The following is a 16,894-nucleotide window of genomic DNA, read 5'->3' as shown; positions in this document are numbered from 1 at the left end:
TTTTAGTTCTTTACTCCAAATAGGTGCGTTAAGAGAAAGAATTCGAATGTACTGGGATTAATCATTGGGATGGTAAAATTTCGAGTGGAAAACTATTGTACCCATGTCTCTATATCACTTTTATGAACTTGCAACCCCACACACACATCTATGTAGTATGGGCAATTTAGTTCCAGTCCGGCTCGAGATTCACTCCGATTATGTTTAATATTCCCTTTTCTTCAAAGTATTTAGAAACATGATATTTCTGTGTAAAATTAGTTTTCTTACAAGATTTGTTTTCTTCTCTATTATAAGATTTTGTATAAGCAAATACAAATCTTAATTAGTACAAAAGAATTTGGAAATATATATAGAATATATATAATGTCTGAAATCCCACAACCACAAATCTAACTAAATACCTAAAATAGTTGAATATTTGGATATTTAGATGTTCATTTTCCGAAAAGAGACCATATATCTGATTTTTCTAAAGTATTTTGATTTGTGCCAAACTGCCAATGTTTAATATATAATATGCAAATACACATGGATGGACACGGACAACACAAGGAACTTTGTACAAATGAGAGTACTTGCCAATTTTTTTAAGTCACTTTTATTAATACAAATGTTTATAATTAAAAGCGAGTTATTTTTTTGTGTGTGTGCACGTATATAATAATAATATTTTAATATATCATGTACAGTACTTATCAAGTATGTGTGCATATACATACATAACGTATATGTGTATGATTGTAAGTTATTGCAACAAAGATTTGGGATATAAATGAATGAAGAAAAATGTTGGTGGGATATTGACAAAAACAAATTGAGCAACAAATGAAAATAATTCGAACCCATGACATTACAACTAGTCAAAAGTCCCCACATGATCTTTATATCAAGGTAGGTCCTTGGATGAGTTGTCTTCTTATATCATAAATTTCTCACGAATTTTGTTAATGGCCTTTATGTGTAAAATGACAAAACTTGCCAACCATTATACCAGTCGATCGATACTTAATTCCTTATGTAAAAACTTAAATAACTCAATGTAACCAAAAAGAAAAAGAAAAAAAAAAACTCAATGTAAAGAAAAAACTATAATAGTTCTTGTTCAGATATCGTATATTTAACGAATTATTATAATTTGACTAAGCAATTGTGGTACAGTGGTTGAAATTTTTATATACTATGATTGGAGGACTAAGCTTTAATAATATAGACATGACAAAAATTACTTTTCAAATACCGTATGGTATCATCAAAACGCTTTATTATATTTGTCTTTCGCAATCTCCGTCTTATTCTTCTGGGTCTTATAGGCTTTATAGAAAGAGTTCAAAACTCATTAGTAATACCTAAAGGGCCTTTAATAAAAGCCCATTAAGTAGTATATCCGGCAGAATAAAATAATAGTTTCAGATTTTTTTTTTTTGTTGGTTCACGAAATTTCAGCTTTTTTTTTTAATAGAAAAAAAAAAAGGAAAAAAGGAAAAAGAAGGACAAGTCACGGAGGAGACAAAATAGCACGCAAAGAAGAAGCTCCAACGAGAGTTTTTGAGAAATCTCTTAAGGTTCAGAATTCGCCATGGCTGTCACAGCATTCAACACATTGAAACTTGCATCGTCGTATTTAGATCCGATTCCTTCAATCTCTTCTTCTTCTTCTTCTTCTTCTTCTTCTTCTTCTTCTTCTTCTTCTTCTTCTTCTTCTTCTTCTTTCTCTTTTATATCTGTGGGATCTCCTTTCAAGAGATGTCTAAAACAGACATGTTCTGTGCGAGCAATGTCTTCTTCTTCTTCTTCTTCGTCTTCGGCTGCGTCTTCTTCTTCTTCGTTTGGATCGAGAATGGAGGAGAACATTAAGAAAACAGTGACTGAGAACACTGTTGTTGTTTACTCCAAAACTTGGTGCTCGTATGTTTCTTCTCACTTCTCTTTTCTTCTTTCCTGTTTTTGAGTTTTCAGATAATCTAAAGTTAGGTTTTTTTTTCTTTGTTTTTGCTTAATCGGAGAATGGGTTTGTTAAATATCCTTGTAAAGTTTACTCCTTTTGTTATGGGTTTTGCTGATCGTCAGATCTTAATGTTTTCTGTTGACCTTTCACATCACAAATTATGACTCTTTTGCTTAATTTTTGATACATATATATATATGTATGTTGATAATTTGTTGGTGTTTTGAAGATACTGTTCTGAAGTGAAGACATTGTTCAAGAGACTTGGGGTTCAGCCACTGGTTATTGAATTGGATCAACTTGGTATGTTTACATTCTTCTTTTTGTTTTGTCATACATTTGGTCAGCTTAGCTTGATTATGATATTACTAAACTTATAGTTTATGCCATGGCTTTAGATAGAGGATGAAGTAATGCTTGTTAGTTTTTAGAAGTATATCCATTAGTATTTGCCTTTTATCCTTTGGCTTTGGCTTCATTTGCGTTTTACTGATCTTAGTTTATGTTGTGGCATTTAGACTCGTTGAAAGAATCGAAGCTCTTGTTTACCTTTTAATTGGTGTAGTTTTCCGATTTGAATTGGTTCATATCTTTACCTGTAAGCTGTAACTCCTGTTTCTGGACTTCTTGTCTGCCTTTTGTATTCGTGATAATTGGCCTTTTTTTTTCTTGTATACCAGTCTCTTCTCTACTTATGTCTTGATAGATTTTATGTGTCTCTCTTAAACACAGTTGAAGATACAATTGTCTAAAGATTTTGTGATTTTGGACAGCAAAAAATTATCTGTGATGTGCGTAGTTCTGTTTGACTAAACCATCTCTGGCTCATTTCAGGTCCACAAGGGCCACAACTGCAGAAGGTACTGGAAAGACTTACTGGGCAACACACTGTTCCTAATGTTTTTGTTGGTAAGTAGATTACTCCTTTTACATCGATCATATCTTCATTGAATGCTGTTTTCCTAATGTCCTACTTCAAAAGTTGAAACCTTTATATTCCCTAAAGAAGTGAACAAGATAGTTTCCTATTTATGACAACACATAACAGTGTCTAATCTGTTGTCCAAATGAACAGGAGGCAAGCACGTTGGTGGTTGCACAGGTACTATCTCCTTCCCCCTTCGCCTCTTTGTAGTTGGTAGATGTTACACAGTTTAGCAGAACACGTTCCTTCTACTTGTCTGAGACTTTACCGGTGTTTCATCCTATATATTGGATATTGTTTCACTTCAATTCTCAGCATTATTTTCTTGTTGCTGTACTACAACAGATACAGTGAAGCTTTACAGGAAAGGAGATCTGGAACTGATGTTAGCTGAAGGTAAAAACGGTCAGACCTGAGGAGATGATGGAAATTAGTTTGGAGATTTTGCATTATGGAGCTTTGGAAACTCAAAACAATTTTATCTCTTTCGCTATCATCATTGAACCTCATTTGTATACAATAAGTAATTAACATAACATATATCATGTAACTGTTAATCTCTCTTTGTTTTTTTCTATCACCACTTGGTAACACGCAGTTTCAAGCCTTCAAAGTGGTAACCCAAAAACAAACTAGAACCGGTAAGAAAAAAGTTACCTAATAAAGAAAGAAAATCCCAAAAAAAAAACAAAAATGTTGAAGCTAAGAAGAAGCGTGGCAAGTTTAGGATCACAGGTGGATAGAGAGAACAAAAATGATCCAGAGAGTGAAAGGAGAAGTCATCTTCTGAACAGAACAGAGGAAGTTGCAGAGTATCTTAGGGAGACCAATGGCTACTCTGGTCTCGTCTCAAACTTACATCTACCATTGTCGTTTGAGTAATCGAGCTTTTTATCAGGCAAAAGAATCGTACTCACCTTGTAGATTTTCCCGTCATCATAATCATAGAGAAAGACTTGATTTTTCTCCTAGATTGACAATAACTAAAAAGCATCAACCTTTGTCTTTCAACACCGTGTGCTTTGCTGCAGACGAGCCTTCCGAAATCAGGTAAAATTCGACTCCTTCTAACCTGTTTTAAATTGGGTTTCATGGGTTTGGGTTCTATGCTCAATGAGATTGATAAAAGTATGAAACTTTAGTAAAACAATTGCATAAACGCAATAAGTTTTTTCTGTTAGATGTTATAATTTGGACACTTTTAGTGAAGCCCTTTGCTTGTAATGAATGACACAGTTAAGTTATCTCTGTTATTGCTTTCAGTGCTGATACTAGAATCCGTAGTGAGGTTCTGTCTCCGTTCAGATCAGTCCGTATGTTCTTCTACCTCGCATTCATAGCTAGTGGTTCACTAGGAGGACTAATAGCCACTTCTAGGCTCATTGGTGCCCTTGCAAATCCGGCAAGATCAGGCGAAGTTCTGGAGATCATAAAAGGTTTGGGAATTGACTTTGGTGCAGCTTCTCTCTTTGCGTTCCTCTACTTCCGAGAAAACAAGACCAAGAATGCACAAATGGCTAGGCTCTCGAGAGAAGAGAATCTTGCGAAACTCAAAATGAGGGTCGAAGAGAACAATAAGGTTATCTCGGTAGGTGATCTGAGAGGGGTTGCTAGGCTTGTCATCTGCTCTGGTCCTGCAGAGTTTATCGAAGAAGCGTTTAATAGAAGTAAAGAATTTACACAAGGGCTTGTGGAGAGAGGTGTGGTTGTGGTAGCTTATTCTACGGATGGGAATACGCCGGTTTTGGACTTTGATGAGACTGACATTGCGGATGAAGAATCGAGCCAGAGAAGGAAGAGATTGTGGCGAGTGACTCCAGTTTTTGTCCCAGAATGGGAAAAGTAAGAATCTTTCCACATAAAGATAGTTGAAAGAATCGAACTTGAAGTTGTTCTTGATCTCTGTTCTTTTGCATGAGTAGGTGGTTAGCTGAGCAAAAGAAGCTTGCTAATGTATCTTCAGACTCTCCAGTGTAAGTAGTTCCTTGCATTTGATTTGAAAACAGTTTAAACTGAATCTTACATCGGTTCTTGAGCTGAATATGAATGTTGAATTTAGGTATTTGTCTCTGCGTTTGGACGGGCGTGTAAGGGCAAGTGGAGTGGGTTATCCTCCATGGCAAGCCTTTGTTGCACAGCTTCCTCCGGTTAAGGGAATCTGGACCGGTCTTCTTGATGGTATGGATGGTAGAGTGTAAATACTCTAATACTTAGGGATAAAAAGTTATATGTTTCTTACAAATTGTGTAGTTATGAACAGATATATGACTTCAAAATTGCCACTTTCACTCTTGTAGTAAAATTGATTTGAAAATACGATTATGCAATCAATCCGCGTTACCTATCTGAGTCAGACCAGCTCAAGTATGTAGGTGTTTATCTAGTGGTTTCAAAATGCTTATTATGACGATGGTTAAGAGATCATCTAACCCTGAGTAGAATGAGAGATTTTAACAGAATTTTCCAAATTCATTCTGTGAAAAAAATAAGAAAACTGGCTCGAGAGATTCAGATGAGGAGAAATAATTGGTAAACTTTTCGGTACACATGGTTCGGGTCAAGTTACAAACGGATAGAATGGTATAGAATACACAGAGCTAGTTTTTGATTTCTCTCATTTAAGCTGCAACTTCTTCGATCTCGTCCAATGCATAGTTGTTGGTCGATATGTTGGCGTAGTTCACTTTCGCAAACCGGACCACAACAGGGTACCTACTCTTAGGGTCCTGCACATTTTATAGTTCAGGGTCAAAAAAATCTATAAAAACCGGCGTGGTGAAAGATATATACGTATGACCAATTTGAGACTAAATGCGTTACCTGATCAACAGCCACAACTGATCCAACGGTCTTGAACCAGTAGGATTCTCTCCTTAGAATCTTGACCTACGAAACCCCAATATATTTGTATTAGATACCGGCACACACGCACAAAGTCACAAAGTCACAAAGTCACAAACACTTCACTAGTAGATTTGAACCAAAAGCTATGACATTGTGACGGCACTAATACAAGGAACTAGGATCGGTCATAATGTTTTTATCTCTTGGTAGTAAAACAAAAACGATTAATTATGAGCAAAATATGAACAAAAGCTACAATTTCACAACTAACGATTCCTCTTAGTTGAGTAATTGGTAAAGCCTACAAAATCGCGTAATCATTGCCATTTCACAGTGCTGCAGATTACACCAATAAGAACTTGATAATATACAAATGAATCAATTGATCGATAAGTAGCTTAGGCGTATGCGTATGTACTTGGTGATATATATACGAGATAAATGGATTTTAAGACGGTTTAGGATGGCTGACCTTAGACCCTCTCTTAGGGCCAATCGGAGGTGGCTTGGGTTTGGTGGCAGCAGCTCCAGCCGGAGCAGCAGCTGGGGCCGCGGGAGAATCTTTAGACGAAGAGGTTGCCGGAGTCACGGCATCGTCGGCTGCTCTGACTACGAGCCTAGAACCGGCGCTTCTCATGGGCAAGAAAGACACGGAGTTCCTGGATGACGAAGCGCCACCGGCCGCGGTGACGTTGGCCGGAAGAACAAACACCGTCGATGCTGACGCCATGGCCATCTTTGGTCTTCTTTTTTTTCTTTCTTGATTGTATTGGCGACACGAAAGAGTGGTTCTTGATTGTTTTGTTGGTAGTAAAGCCAAGTAATATGTTCGAAAGGCTAAGAAAGGAGGAAGAGATGAGTTTGTGTTTGGGTTAAACGAATCGTTCCATCCACTTGAGATCTGCCACGTGTACATCACATATCTGTTCTTAAAGATAATGTGATGACGTGGAATTACGTTACTCTTATTTCAGATTTCGTAATTACAATTGTGTTTTCCTTTTCTTTTCTTTTTTGGGTTAATTGTTTAGTGTTTCATTGCAACCTGTAAAAAATGATTTTTTCTTTCATTCTCAAACGATATAATTAAAAAAAAAAAAAACTTAATCCATAATCTCATTAATTAAATTAATCAGTAAATCACACAATCGATAAGCCAAAACATATTATCTTAAGATACATGCCTGCTTAGATAGGTAGAAAAATAAAAGTTGTTCGAAATTGGGTTCATAGCCATTTTTCTCATATTCGTCAACAATAGCAACATCGTTATTATTTTAACTGTGTTTTTTTTTTTTTTTTTTTTGCTGCAAATTTCTATCGAAGCAAAAAATTCTCAAATATCTTTTACATTCGTGGTTTCATTTTTTTTTTTGGTGGGATACATTCGTGCTTTCATTATCTTTAATTTGTTAACTCTATTCTAGTAATATAGTAAATTTTTATCACAAGTACGCTGAGTTTTTTTTTGTGTGGTTTTGTACGATTTTGACTAACCTGAATTAAGAACAAGAAACCACAGATATATTTAGGTAAATACGAACAAGTTTTTCTCTTATTTGTAACATGTGATTTCCTTTTCTTCTTGTAAATGAGATCCTTAGATCTATAAGATAGTTTCTCAGTTATAGGACACGAACACAAAAACTTTACTATTATTTAGCACTTTCTTACGAAAACTAGTAATGCATATTACTAATCACTTAACCCGCTCATTCGATTAGATTGTCGACATTGTTTAGTTCATGCATATAAATACTTGTGAGTGAGACCACTACACACATATATATATATATATATATCGATCGATATACGAGCCACAACTACCAAAAGAAAAAGAAAAAAGAAAAACTTTAAAACGCATACAAATATGAAACATCGTTTCATAAGAGATTAAAATATTTAACAACTTCATGTTTTAAACAAGTTATTAGTTGTATCGGTCTTATATTTTAAGGGTTGGTTGGTCTTCTATTGACTATTGTAATGAGTGTACTGGTGTGAACTCACATGAAGTGGAACACTTTTTGACAACATAATAACAGTAGAGTTTATTGTCTTACTTGTGTCCATAAACTAATTATTTAGTGCCAACAAATGGCCATGCTGTTTTCTTTCTTCTGTGTTTCTTTTCAGATTTACTATTTGATATCTGTCTTTATAATCTTCAAATATGGATATAGTATCTTAGTCATTAATTAGCATTGTGAAACGAATACACTAAAAAGTTGGAGATTACACGTTTGGACAACAGTTATTAAAAATACAAAATCCAACTGGCATGTTCCCAACTTATGTGATTGGCTACGCTGTTTAAAACACCCCCACATGGAGTGGCTAAAGGGTCCCGTCAATAAACTCGCTATATTCAAAGGTACACAAGGGCCTCAAAGTTAGATTTTTGGTCACAAGATGTTAAGTCATACTAAGTACTATATAAATCTTCATGGTTAGACATCCACATATTTCATACTTCTTTTCATAAGAAAGATTGGCAAAAAACTAGAAATATTAGATGAAATTTCCATCAATATGGTTATATTTGGTGGATTTATAATTTTGTGGCTGAAAAAATCGTGAATAGGCGGTGCTTATTATCAGCTAAAGCCATAATGTTTTTTTTTTCTTCTTGATAATGATAAAGTCATAATGTTATGACTCTATGTTTTTAATTCTCTTTTCTGTTATCTGTTCTTTTATTAACTGATATTAAAGATTCATTCAGCAGTATATATGGCCGGTCCATTTCAGATTTTCTTTTATTTGGTCCCAGTTTGATTTATGTATATAAAACATGTAGAACCAATAATATAACGATAATTAAGTAGTCTAGTCGTTATCTTTTTATTAGTCGAAGGCTCGAAACCATATATCGATTCTTGTTTAGCGTATCGTCTCTTTTATGACTGCATAATTTTACTACATGGCTTACGTATGTTTTACACATTATCTTGATTTCGATCTCACGTTATTGGCTATAAGTATGTAGTATATTGTATACGAAACAATAAATTGCATGGGGTTAACCGTATCCATAACCAACGATAATCTGACAACACAGAAATGGATCATCATTCAATTGCCCACTCGGCCATACATATATGATCAGAAGGAGTGATGGACAAGTTATATTTAATTTATTCGCTTCTGCGTAGGCTAAAATTAAGTTTCCACTCGTTAGTGGGAAACATATATATATATCGCAATTGAATTGTTGCATTGAAATGCAAATGTATATGAATAAAAACGGTACTATAGTAGATTTAGTAGTAATTGTGAAAGTAGCACAAGCTAGCAAAGGGATTTGGTTGGTGTGCCATACCAAATTTTCATCAAAAGCATTCATTGTGATTGTGAAGTTGGGACGAACTATCCGTGCAACCAAAAGTAGAATTAGATGAAATATATGATCATGTAATCTAATTTTTGCTTTTTAGCCCTTAATCATTTGAGTTTAAGAAACACATCTCTTTTCTATTTTCTTTTCTTCACAACACATGTGAATAGTTTTCATGTTCCATACGTCTTTGCCATCATTCACTAATACAATACATAATTCCAAATACTATTGAATACTGCTACTACTTTTTTTTTTTGGTCGTATCTTACAAAAAATGATGATCAAATCTTAGTCTAAGGAATATTTTGAAACATGAACAATCGTTTTGTATGGACAATTTTATGTGTGTCACAAAAACATACTGTAGACGAGTGTGTACTATTAATAATTGTACTCTCAAACATACCTACAAAGAGTACATTTAGTTGGAACTTATTGCAAAAAATAAAAAAACCAAAAATAAATTTTGATTTCCCGATGTGATTATGAAAAAAACTTGATTATTCCAGTTCAACATTACTATTCATTTGGTAATAAAACCAAAAAAAAAAAACATAAAGAGGAAGATATTGCAATTATAAATATAAAGTAAATTTTGCGCAAAAAATATATATATATATATATATATAAAGTAAATAAAAATAATAATAATTGGGGAGAAGAGAAAACAAAAGAGAGAGAGAGTACAAAGCAGCTTCCCCCATTCTCTCCTTCTCTCTCTTGATTCGTTGTTTTGTCTGTACGTTGTGAGATTCTCTCAGTCGGTGTGCGCGTGAAAGAGAGAGAGAGAGAGAGAGAGAGAGAGAGAGAGATTTCGAGAGACACGGAAACAAATTTGGCAACTTCATTCATCATCATCTCCGGCGGTAACTTCTCCGGCGGAGTTCCCGATGTATATACTCTCTTTAGCTTAGCTTAGCTAGGCTCTGCTCTGCTCTGCTCAGTCAGCTCCCTAAACAGTTTAAAGGTCTCTCCTTTTTCTCTGCCTCTGATCTCACTTTCCGATGCTTTTTTTCCTATTTTCTCGTTTCGATTCCTTTGTTTGCCTTTCCCTGTTCTTACTTCAATTAGATTCTGATCTTTACCCTCTCTCTCTGTACCGATTAGGTTCTTTTTCTGCTTTTGCTTTCTTCGAGTTCTTGATTGAATTCACTCTTCTCTTTGTCAAAGTTTTAGCATTTATTACTCAAATGTTGCTCCTTTTTTGTGGGGAGAGACAAATTTGAGCTCATAGATAGATTAACTTATGGTGGGGAATCTTGTAAATGCAGATCCAGAGTGCCTTGAGGATTGTTTTTGTTCTATCACCATTCTCGGAATTTGAGTTGTTATAAAGGGTGAGTTGAGTTTGATTCACAAGGGTGCTTTGTGTTCAGACTTCAGAGCATTAAAAAAAAGAGAGAAAGAAGTCTGTCTTTGATTGTGATAGGTCATGTGAAAATTTGGTTAATTGGTTTGTCTTTCCTTTTGTTCAGACACTCTTATCAAATGTCCCCCTCTGATTACAGAATCTTATTCCTCCTTCTTACCAAAGTCTTTGTTTTGTTATGCTTGGCCTGTTACTTCTTTGTTGCTACTAGTTTTATGTTCTTCTGCTCTCTCTCTCTTCCCTTTTCTTGGATCTTTTAGGTTTATATTTTGTAACTCTCTCTCTCTCTCTCTCTCTCTCTCTTTCACTGATGGGATACAAACCTCAGATAAATAACTGATAGCTGTGTAACTGCAGGGACCAAAATGAATGAACTCCGAGGCAGAAACGTTCAAAATATTGAAAGTCCGATTCCAGGATGTTTGGGGAAGATGGTTAATCTATTTGATCTAGGAACAGCTGTTACTGGGAACAAGTTGCTTACAGATATACCACATCGTGATGGTAATGACTATCTCCCTCCTGTGACTGGCTTGTCCACCCTATGCAAGTCTGTGTTATGATTACAACAAGTGCATTTTTTTTTTGTGTGTTTCTGGACCAAATTTTATGTCCTATTATCCTTTATCTATCTCTATCTGAGTTTTGTATTCACTTATCTGTTATTTGTGTTATTAATATGATGTAGTTCATTGGCAGGATCCTCTCTGTCAAGGAGTCGATCTGATGTGACCAGAATGCCAAGCCCTTCTTATAAAGGCCATTCAGAAGCTGAATTGGTAAGTTTGGTTAAATAATAAAAATTGTTATGCATGCCATTGTCAGCAACACAGAAATTTTTATATTCAGATTATTGTCCTTATTTGCACGAGTTGTTGTTTAATATAATGGTCACGGCATCTGATATCTCTTGCCTGCACTGTTTGCACAGATTATGTGTGATTTGAGGAGAAGTGCTTCTAACAAAGTAAGTGGTACACCGATGAAGAAACTCATTGCTCGAGAAATGTCAAAAGATGTCGAACATAAACAGAGCCCACCTAATGTGGTTGCTAAGTTGATGGGTTTGGAAACACTTCCCCAGATGAATCATCTTGAGACTGCTGCTACACAGAGAAGCAAATCCAGAAGCTATTCATACTCTTCGCCGAATCATTCTGTGTCTTGTATGGATAATGAGGTCCAAAAGTATCAGGATCTCAGTAGAGAGTTTAAAGATGTGTATGAAATGTGGCAGTCGCCTCAGAAGGTGAGTCGCTCAAGGGATAGCTCGCCTAGAAAAGGAAGATATGACGAAAATACGACTGAGAAACAGATGGCTCTTGTTCGTCAAAAGTTCACTGAAGCAAAACGCCTTGTTACAGATGACAATCTTCACCAATCTAAAGAGTTCCAAGATGCACTTGAATTTTTAAGCTCCAACAAGGATCTATTTGTTGAGTTTCTCCAGGAATCAAATTCATTCTCTCGGCAGAACCTTTCTCACTTTCACACTGTTCCTTCTCATTCAGATGCAAAGCGTATCACAGTATTGAGACCTTCAAAGGCTGTTGAAACTGAAAAGTTTGTGCTTCAAGGGAGGAAGACCAAGCAAGTTAAAAAACTGGCTTCATCAAGTCAAGAAACTGGTTGGGGAAACCGTGATATGGGTTACTCGTCATCTTATGTGAACCGGGGAACCGAGGAACACCCTGTACAGCCAACCAGAATTGTCGTCTTGAAGCCTAGTCTAGGGAAGTCTCTAGATATAAAGGCTGTTTCATCATCACCATCATCTCCGAGGTATTTTGATGAGCCTGGAGATGTTGAGACTAAAGAAGTAGCAAAGGAAATTACTCGTCAAGTACGCGAAAATCTGATGTGTCACCACAGGAATGAGACTCAGTCTTCTTCTGTCCTATCCAATGGTTATAACGGCGATGACAGTTCCTTTAACAAGTCTGAAAATGAAGATCTAGTAGGAAACCTTAGCGATTCAGAGATCATGTCACCAGCTTCAAGGCATTCATGGGACTGTCCAAATAGGTTTGAAAGTCCTTTTTCTCCTTCCTCTTTCAGCCGGGCTTCATTTTCTCCAGAGTCGTCTGTCTGCAGAGAGGCCAAAAAACGACTTTCTGAAAGATGGGCGTTGATGTCAGTAACTGGAAGAAACCAACCGCATAAACATGTTCCAAGATCCTCAAGCACCTTAGGGGAAATGCTTGCACTCTCAGAGACCAAAGTGACAACTGGATCCGAGGAAGAGAGCAACGAAGTAGCACCAGCAACAAGGGCGTCAACATCATGCATAACCAGTGATCTAAGTCAAGTGGAAATGGCAAGTGATTCTTTGAATATCCTTGCAAGGTCAAAATCAGTCTCTGACGTTAGACTCAACGGAGAAACATCTGTTTTGGGGATTTCCAAAGCACGAGAGCTGACTAAGACGGGAAGCCTGAAATCCTCATGGAAAGTCTCTAACTTGTTCTTCTTTAAGAATAATAAAGCAAGCAAGGAGAAAAGAGATGCATCTCAGTACAGCAGTACGTCTCAGTTAGCAACGCCTTCTTCTGTGAAGCTTACCAGCGAAGATTGTTTGGTTCCTAGAGATTGTCACCCTCCTGAATCATCACAACAGCAAAGTATAAACCCAGGCGAGGTATCCCACCATTTCTTTAAACCTTTTGCAATGTACTCGAGGAGGATGACTTTTAAACATTCATGCTTAAATCAGCAGCCATTTTGATTTTGTTTTCAGGAGGAAGTGACTACACCAAAACCTCCAGCGGCTGGGAATACAAGTGAAAACCAGGACCAGCCAAGTCCAATTTCTGTTTTGTTTCCGCCATTTGAAGAGGAAGGTGTTGACAATCCAGAATGTTCTGGTTCAACCAAGCTATGGACGAATCAAGGTTAGTTCTCTGTTGCTTAGCTTTTTTTCATAGGTTCATGTTACTTAACTTCCCTCTTACGCTAATCCAAAATGTTCCATTCTCAACAGGAGAGGCAATGTCTCTTAAATCTAATCTAATCGACAAGTCACCACCAATCGGGTCAATCGCTCGGATCCTCTCATGGAATGATGACTCTTGCACAGACAACATATCTAAACCCGCAATGGTAGGAGTCCATGAGGATGAAGACTGGTACTTTTTTATAGAAACGCTCTTGACAGCTGCTGGTTTCAGCAGAGGTTGCACCGTCTCTCATGACCCGCTCATCTCACGGTGGCACTTGCCAAATAGTCCCTTAGACCCTTCACTCAGAGAGAAGTACACGAACCCTGATAACAACAACAACATCAAAGAGTTCATCCATGAAGGCAAACGTAGACAACAACGATCAACCCGTAAACTCATTTTCGACTGTATTAACTCCATCATTTCAGAAACAACAACTACAAGCATGGGGAATGGTTCTCCTTGTTTTGACCTCATGGAACATGTGTGGGCACAGTTAAAGGACTGGGTCTTAGATGAGCCTAGCAAGTTTGACTCAGGAGAGGACATGGACGCAAACAGTTTGGCTGCAGAGAGTCTAGTAAAGAATGAGATAGTCGGAAGGACATGGACTCATAGCTTACAAGTTGAAATAGACGACTTTGGGATTGAAATTGAGAGGAGATTGTTGCAAGATCTCATAGAGGAAGCCGTTATCGATCTTACACGATGATGAGACAAGTGCAATATATAATAACTACGTTCAATAAAAAATGTAAGATAGTGTTAAGTTTATTTTTTTTTGTCTGTGGGAAGATTTGTGTCTCGATTTTTTTGTAACGATTGAGAGAGAAAACAAAATGCTGTGTAGCCATTGTTGAAGCAGATGGAGTCGTGTAGCCGTTACGTTTTTGTACAGACACACCGAAATGAAAGCTACGTTGCAATGCTAACCAGAGTTTCGAACAAAAAAAACATCAAACAATAACATAGTTGCGTAATGTATCTATGCACACTCGAAAGTTGAGAGAGAGGAACAAAGTACTGATCCACATACGCAATAGCTAGGTCTCTTGAGTTAAGCTGATGGAGTCTGGCTCTGACCGTTGATCAATCCGTACTGAGAAAGAAAAAGAAAGCATGTAAAGACAATGAATGAGAAGCTTAAATCTTCGGTACAAAGTTCAAACGACCAAGAAACTTAGTTTTGTTTTACCTTCTCTCTGATTCGGGACCTCCAATTGTCAATATTGCTTGCAGAAGAAGTCTGGTTTGCCTGTGGACCAAGAAGATTGTCACGTGCTCTATTCATCGGATTCTCAAAATCATCATCATCATCAAGCTCTGACTGCCGGGGTGAAACCATAGCTCTCAAAACCAAAGCCAGTAGCAATGACAGAAACTGACACACCAAGTCAATGAATGAATAATACAAAAACATAAAAAGAATCATGAAATAACTCAAAACGTCAGAACTGAGTTTGTTACCTGGATCGCTACCACAACAATGCCAACCCATTTGCAAATATCAATGTTTTCTTCGATGAAAGCTCGAAGGCTATTGAGTTCTCCAGTTGGATCATAAGGAAGATCCTAAAGAGACACACCAGTATAAGACCGTTAACACAACAACACACAAGATACAACAAGCTTCTCAAATGTAAGAAAAAAACACCTTCTCACCTTTTCCCACTGACGGTCAATAGCTATGAATCCCAATAGAACCGCTTCAATTATGATCAGAAGAGTTTTGAGGATAGAATACTAAAACGTATCAAGGATTAACACACATTCCAGATCGAATAAAAATATGAAAAGAAGCATATAAGTGAAGAAGCCCTCTAGTCTATATTACTATATATACATACATAAAAGGATACGAAACACAAGCAGCAGCCATTGATAGCCTCAGCTGCAATGAAACCAATGATAGTGACAATGCAGACTAATATCCCAATCGCCATAAAAGAGTAGATGAACCTGCATTGCAATTAAAAAATCATCAACAGTGTCTTAGCTTAATCCCAATGTAAAAAAAAAAAAACAAACATCATCGTCAAGCATTTAAAGCTTTGTCCTTTATCATTTGTTTCTCTCAAAGTTGAATTGAGAAGAAGGTCACACAGTGAATCAAACAAGATTAGTCAATTAGATTGAATTGAAAACCCTAAAAATGGAAACTTTTTTGAAATACCATGGAGCAGGAAGATCTAAGGAACGGAGGTTGAAACATCCCGAATCAGTACCAGACCCGAGAACGATACCCGATACGAAACTGATCGGATTCTTCAAAGAATCACCGGTGATCTCAATTCCAGAACTAGAAGAGAAGGTAGAAGAATCCGGAGATGAAGCCGCAGGAGGCTGAGACGGAGGAGGATCAACGGGGGGAAGGTGATGGTTATATTGATCGAGCATCCAAATCGAGTAGATGATGATCGATACACCGATGAAAGCTTGGAGAAAATTCAGGATCTTGAGAACAGAAGCGAACGAGACATGACAACAATTGTGCCGCATTTTTTAACTAATCGTGATCGGAGAAGATGAGACAATTCTGATCAGCGATCTCGAGCTATTGCAATGAGATGATGACTTTGGGACAAAAAAAAGTATTAAAAAAACAAAAAAAGCTGTTTTCAACAGATAAGAGAGAATCCGAAGAAGCTTAATTAGTAGTAATGGTCGTATTGTTAAGTTAGTTAAGAAACACACCAAAACGGTGTCGTGTTCTTGTTGTATTTTTTTCCGAAAATATTAATTATTAAGAAGTGATTTGCAATTGATGAGGCCAAACAAAGTAAATGGGCTATATTATAAATGGGCTTAGGGTAAGAAGAAAGCTCATTACGAAGAGAGACTTGCAAGACTTAAAAGTGAGTCCAGAAGGTTACTACAGCTTACGAGTGATGCTGATGACGATGATAACAACAACAACGGTATGAGGAGGATCAGAGGATGGGAGTTTTAAATAAGTATGCATGTGAATGTTAGATGACAGAAAAAGACAGACAACCACTTATAAAAACCCAACTTACAACCTTTTTTTATGTTTTCCTCTTTCTCTATTTCTTTCTTCTTCTTTTTTTTTTTTAAAATTAATTTTGAGTACACAAATGTTTAATGCTTGCAAACTGGCAGTCTAATTGGACGGCCTTGGCTTTTTGTTTTAGATCTCTTGATATTATTATGTCTTTGGAAGAAACCATATATACAGAGAGAGATGTCATGTCATGTCATCATGTGTTATTGTTTGTGTTTCTCCTCTCTTTATTACGTAAGATAATGAATACTCGTATTTTTAGGTGATTACTTCAAACTTTCATTTATTTTGTTTTTTTTTTTAAAGTTGAAAACCAAGGATTTTTGTAGTCCATAACTAAAAGTAACAAAGCTGTAAGATAATGCAGAATTCTAAAAGTCAATATATTTTTGTAACATACTAGGATTTAACTTGTGGTACACCACAAACCACAAGATAATTATTTAATTTTATCTATAATGATGTTTGATTTTAGCGATATTTACTTTAGTAATAAAATTATATATT

General features: G+C 36.4%; 5 protein-coding genes across 8 annotated transcripts; 3 read left to right on the top strand and 2 right to left on the bottom strand.

The window, feature by feature from the left end:
* The first annotated feature begins 1,426 nt into the window (after positions 1 to 1,426).
* Positions 1,427 to 3,486, top strand: LOC104721997 (glutaredoxin-C5, chloroplastic). The gene is made up of 5 exons (XM_010440088.3): positions 1,427 to 1,908; positions 2,178 to 2,251; positions 2,783 to 2,857; positions 3,024 to 3,050; positions 3,219 to 3,486. Exons 1-5 carry the CDS (start codon positions 1,580 to 1,582, stop codon positions 3,287 to 3,289), a joined length of 576 nt encoding a protein of 191 aa, XP_010438390.2. The 5' UTR covers positions 1,427 to 1,579; the 3' UTR covers positions 3,290 to 3,486.
* Positions 3,472 to 5,217, top strand: LOC104721996 (protein LOW PSII ACCUMULATION 1, chloroplastic). The gene is made up of 4 exons (XM_010440087.3): positions 3,472 to 3,923; positions 4,137 to 4,715; positions 4,796 to 4,846; positions 4,933 to 5,217. The coding sequence occupies exons 1-4, from the start codon at positions 3,703 to 3,705 to the stop codon at positions 5,069 to 5,071; spliced, it is 990 nt and encodes a 329-aa protein (XP_010438389.1). The 5' UTR covers positions 3,472 to 3,702; the 3' UTR covers positions 5,072 to 5,217.
* Positions 5,218 to 5,380: 163 nt separating this feature from the next.
* On the bottom strand, positions 5,381 to 6,475 carry LOC104721995 (photosystem I reaction center subunit IV A, chloroplastic). Its single transcript, XM_010440086.2, has 3 exons — positions 6,190 to 6,475; positions 5,694 to 5,759; positions 5,381 to 5,599 (listed from the first exon to the last, which is right to left on the bottom strand). The coding sequence occupies exons 1-3, from the start codon at positions 6,451 to 6,453 to the stop codon at positions 5,492 to 5,494; spliced, it is 438 nt and encodes a 145-aa protein (XP_010438388.1). The 5' UTR covers positions 6,454 to 6,475; the 3' UTR covers positions 5,381 to 5,491.
* Positions 6,476 to 9,689: 3,214 nt separating this feature from the next.
* LOC104721992 (uncharacterized) lies at positions 9,690 to 14,297 on the top strand. 4 transcript variants are annotated; one of them, XM_010440082.3, is made up of 7 exons: positions 9,690 to 10,024; positions 10,329 to 10,394; positions 10,784 to 10,930; positions 11,126 to 11,205; positions 11,358 to 13,064; positions 13,164 to 13,317; positions 13,407 to 14,297. In XM_010440082.3, exons 3-7 carry the CDS (start codon positions 10,792 to 10,794, stop codon positions 14,075 to 14,077), a joined length of 2,751 nt encoding a protein of 916 aa, XP_010438384.2. In that variant the 5' UTR covers positions 9,690 to 10,024; positions 10,329 to 10,394; positions 10,784 to 10,791; the 3' UTR covers positions 14,078 to 14,297. The 4 variants fall into 4 exon arrangements, with proteins under 4 accessions (XP_010438384.2, XP_010438385.2, XP_087330352.1 ...); XM_087474226.1 differs by having other exon boundaries at positions 9,701 to 10,024; positions 11,115 to 11,205; XM_010440083.3 differs by lacking the exon at positions 10,329 to 10,394 and having other exon boundaries at positions 9,698 to 10,024.
* LOC104721993 (tetraspanin-20) lies at positions 14,194 to 16,282 on the bottom strand. Its single transcript, XM_010440085.3, has 6 exons — positions 15,539 to 16,282; positions 15,225 to 15,324; positions 15,028 to 15,108; positions 14,833 to 14,937; positions 14,561 to 14,746; positions 14,194 to 14,464 (listed from the first exon to the last, which is right to left on the bottom strand). Exons 1-6 carry the CDS (start codon positions 15,862 to 15,864, stop codon positions 14,423 to 14,425), a joined length of 840 nt encoding a protein of 279 aa, XP_010438387.1. The 5' UTR covers positions 15,865 to 16,282; the 3' UTR covers positions 14,194 to 14,422.
* Between the last annotated feature and the right edge of the window lie 612 nt (positions 16,283 to 16,894).

Source organism: Camelina sativa, chromosome 11, assembly GCF_030686135.1.
Source record: "Camelina sativa cultivar CO46 ecotype springtype chromosome 11, ASM3068613v1".
NCBI lineage: Eukaryota > Viridiplantae > Streptophyta > Magnoliopsida > Brassicales > Brassicaceae > Camelina > Camelina sativa.
This window is presented reverse-complemented; position numbering and strand designations above follow the sequence as displayed.

Bases quoted from the DNA above. Each gene is read 5' to 3' on its own strand.
- LOC104721997 (XM_010440088.3), top strand. From the start codon at position 1,580: ATGGCTGTCACAGCATTCAACACATTGAAACTTGCATCGTCGTATTTA. The intron at 1,909-2,177 runs GTATGTTTCTTC...GGTGTTTTGAAG, and splicing joins TACTCCAAAACTTGGTGCTC to ATACTGTTCTGAAGTGAAGA. The intron at 3,051-3,218 runs GTACTATCTCCT...GTACTACAACAG, and splicing joins GCACGTTGGTGGTTGCACAG to ATACAGTGAAGCTTTACAGG.
- LOC104721996 (XM_010440087.3), top strand. From the start codon at position 3,703: ATGGCTACTCTGGTCTCGTCTCAAACTTACATCTACCATTGTCGTTTG. The intron at 3,924-4,136 runs GTAAAATTCGAC...TATTGCTTTCAG, and splicing joins GACGAGCCTTCCGAAATCAG to TGCTGATACTAGAATCCGTA. The intron at 4,847-4,932 runs GTAAGTAGTTCC...TGTTGAATTTAG, and splicing joins GTATCTTCAGACTCTCCAGT to GTATTTGTCTCTGCGTTTGG.
- LOC104721995 (XM_010440086.2), bottom strand. From the start codon at position 6,453: ATGGCCATGGCGTCAGCATCGACGGTGTTTGTTCTTCCGGCCAACGTC. The intron at 5,760-6,189 runs GTCAGCCATCCT...GGGGTTTCGTAG, and splicing joins GCCCTAAGAGAGGGTCTAAG to GTCAAGATTCTAAGGAGAGA. The intron at 5,600-5,693 runs GTAACGCATTTA...TAAAATGTGCAG, and splicing joins CAGTTGTGGCTGTTGATCAG to GACCCTAAGAGTAGGTACCC.
- LOC104721992 (XM_010440082.3), top strand. From the start codon at position 10,792: ATGAATGAACTCCGAGGCAGAAACGTTCAAAATATTGAAAGTCCGATT. The intron at 10,931-11,125 runs GTAATGACTATC...GTTCATTGGCAG, and splicing joins AGATATACCACATCGTGATG to GATCCTCTCTGTCAAGGAGT. The intron at 13,065-13,163 runs GTATCCCACCAT...TTTTGTTTTCAG, and splicing joins AAAGTATAAACCCAGGCGAG to GAGGAAGTGACTACACCAAA.
- LOC104721993 (XM_010440085.3), bottom strand. From the start codon at position 15,864: ATGCGGCACAATTGTTGTCATGTCTCGTTCGCTTCTGTTCTCAAGATC. The intron at 14,747-14,832 runs GTAACAAACTCA...TTGGTGTGTCAG, and splicing joins TTGTTGTGGTAGCGATCCAG to TTTCTGTCATTGCTACTGGC. The intron at 14,465-14,560 runs GTAAAACAAAAC...TTTCTTTCTCAG, and splicing joins GGTCCCGAATCAGAGAGAAG to TACGGATTGATCAACGGTCA.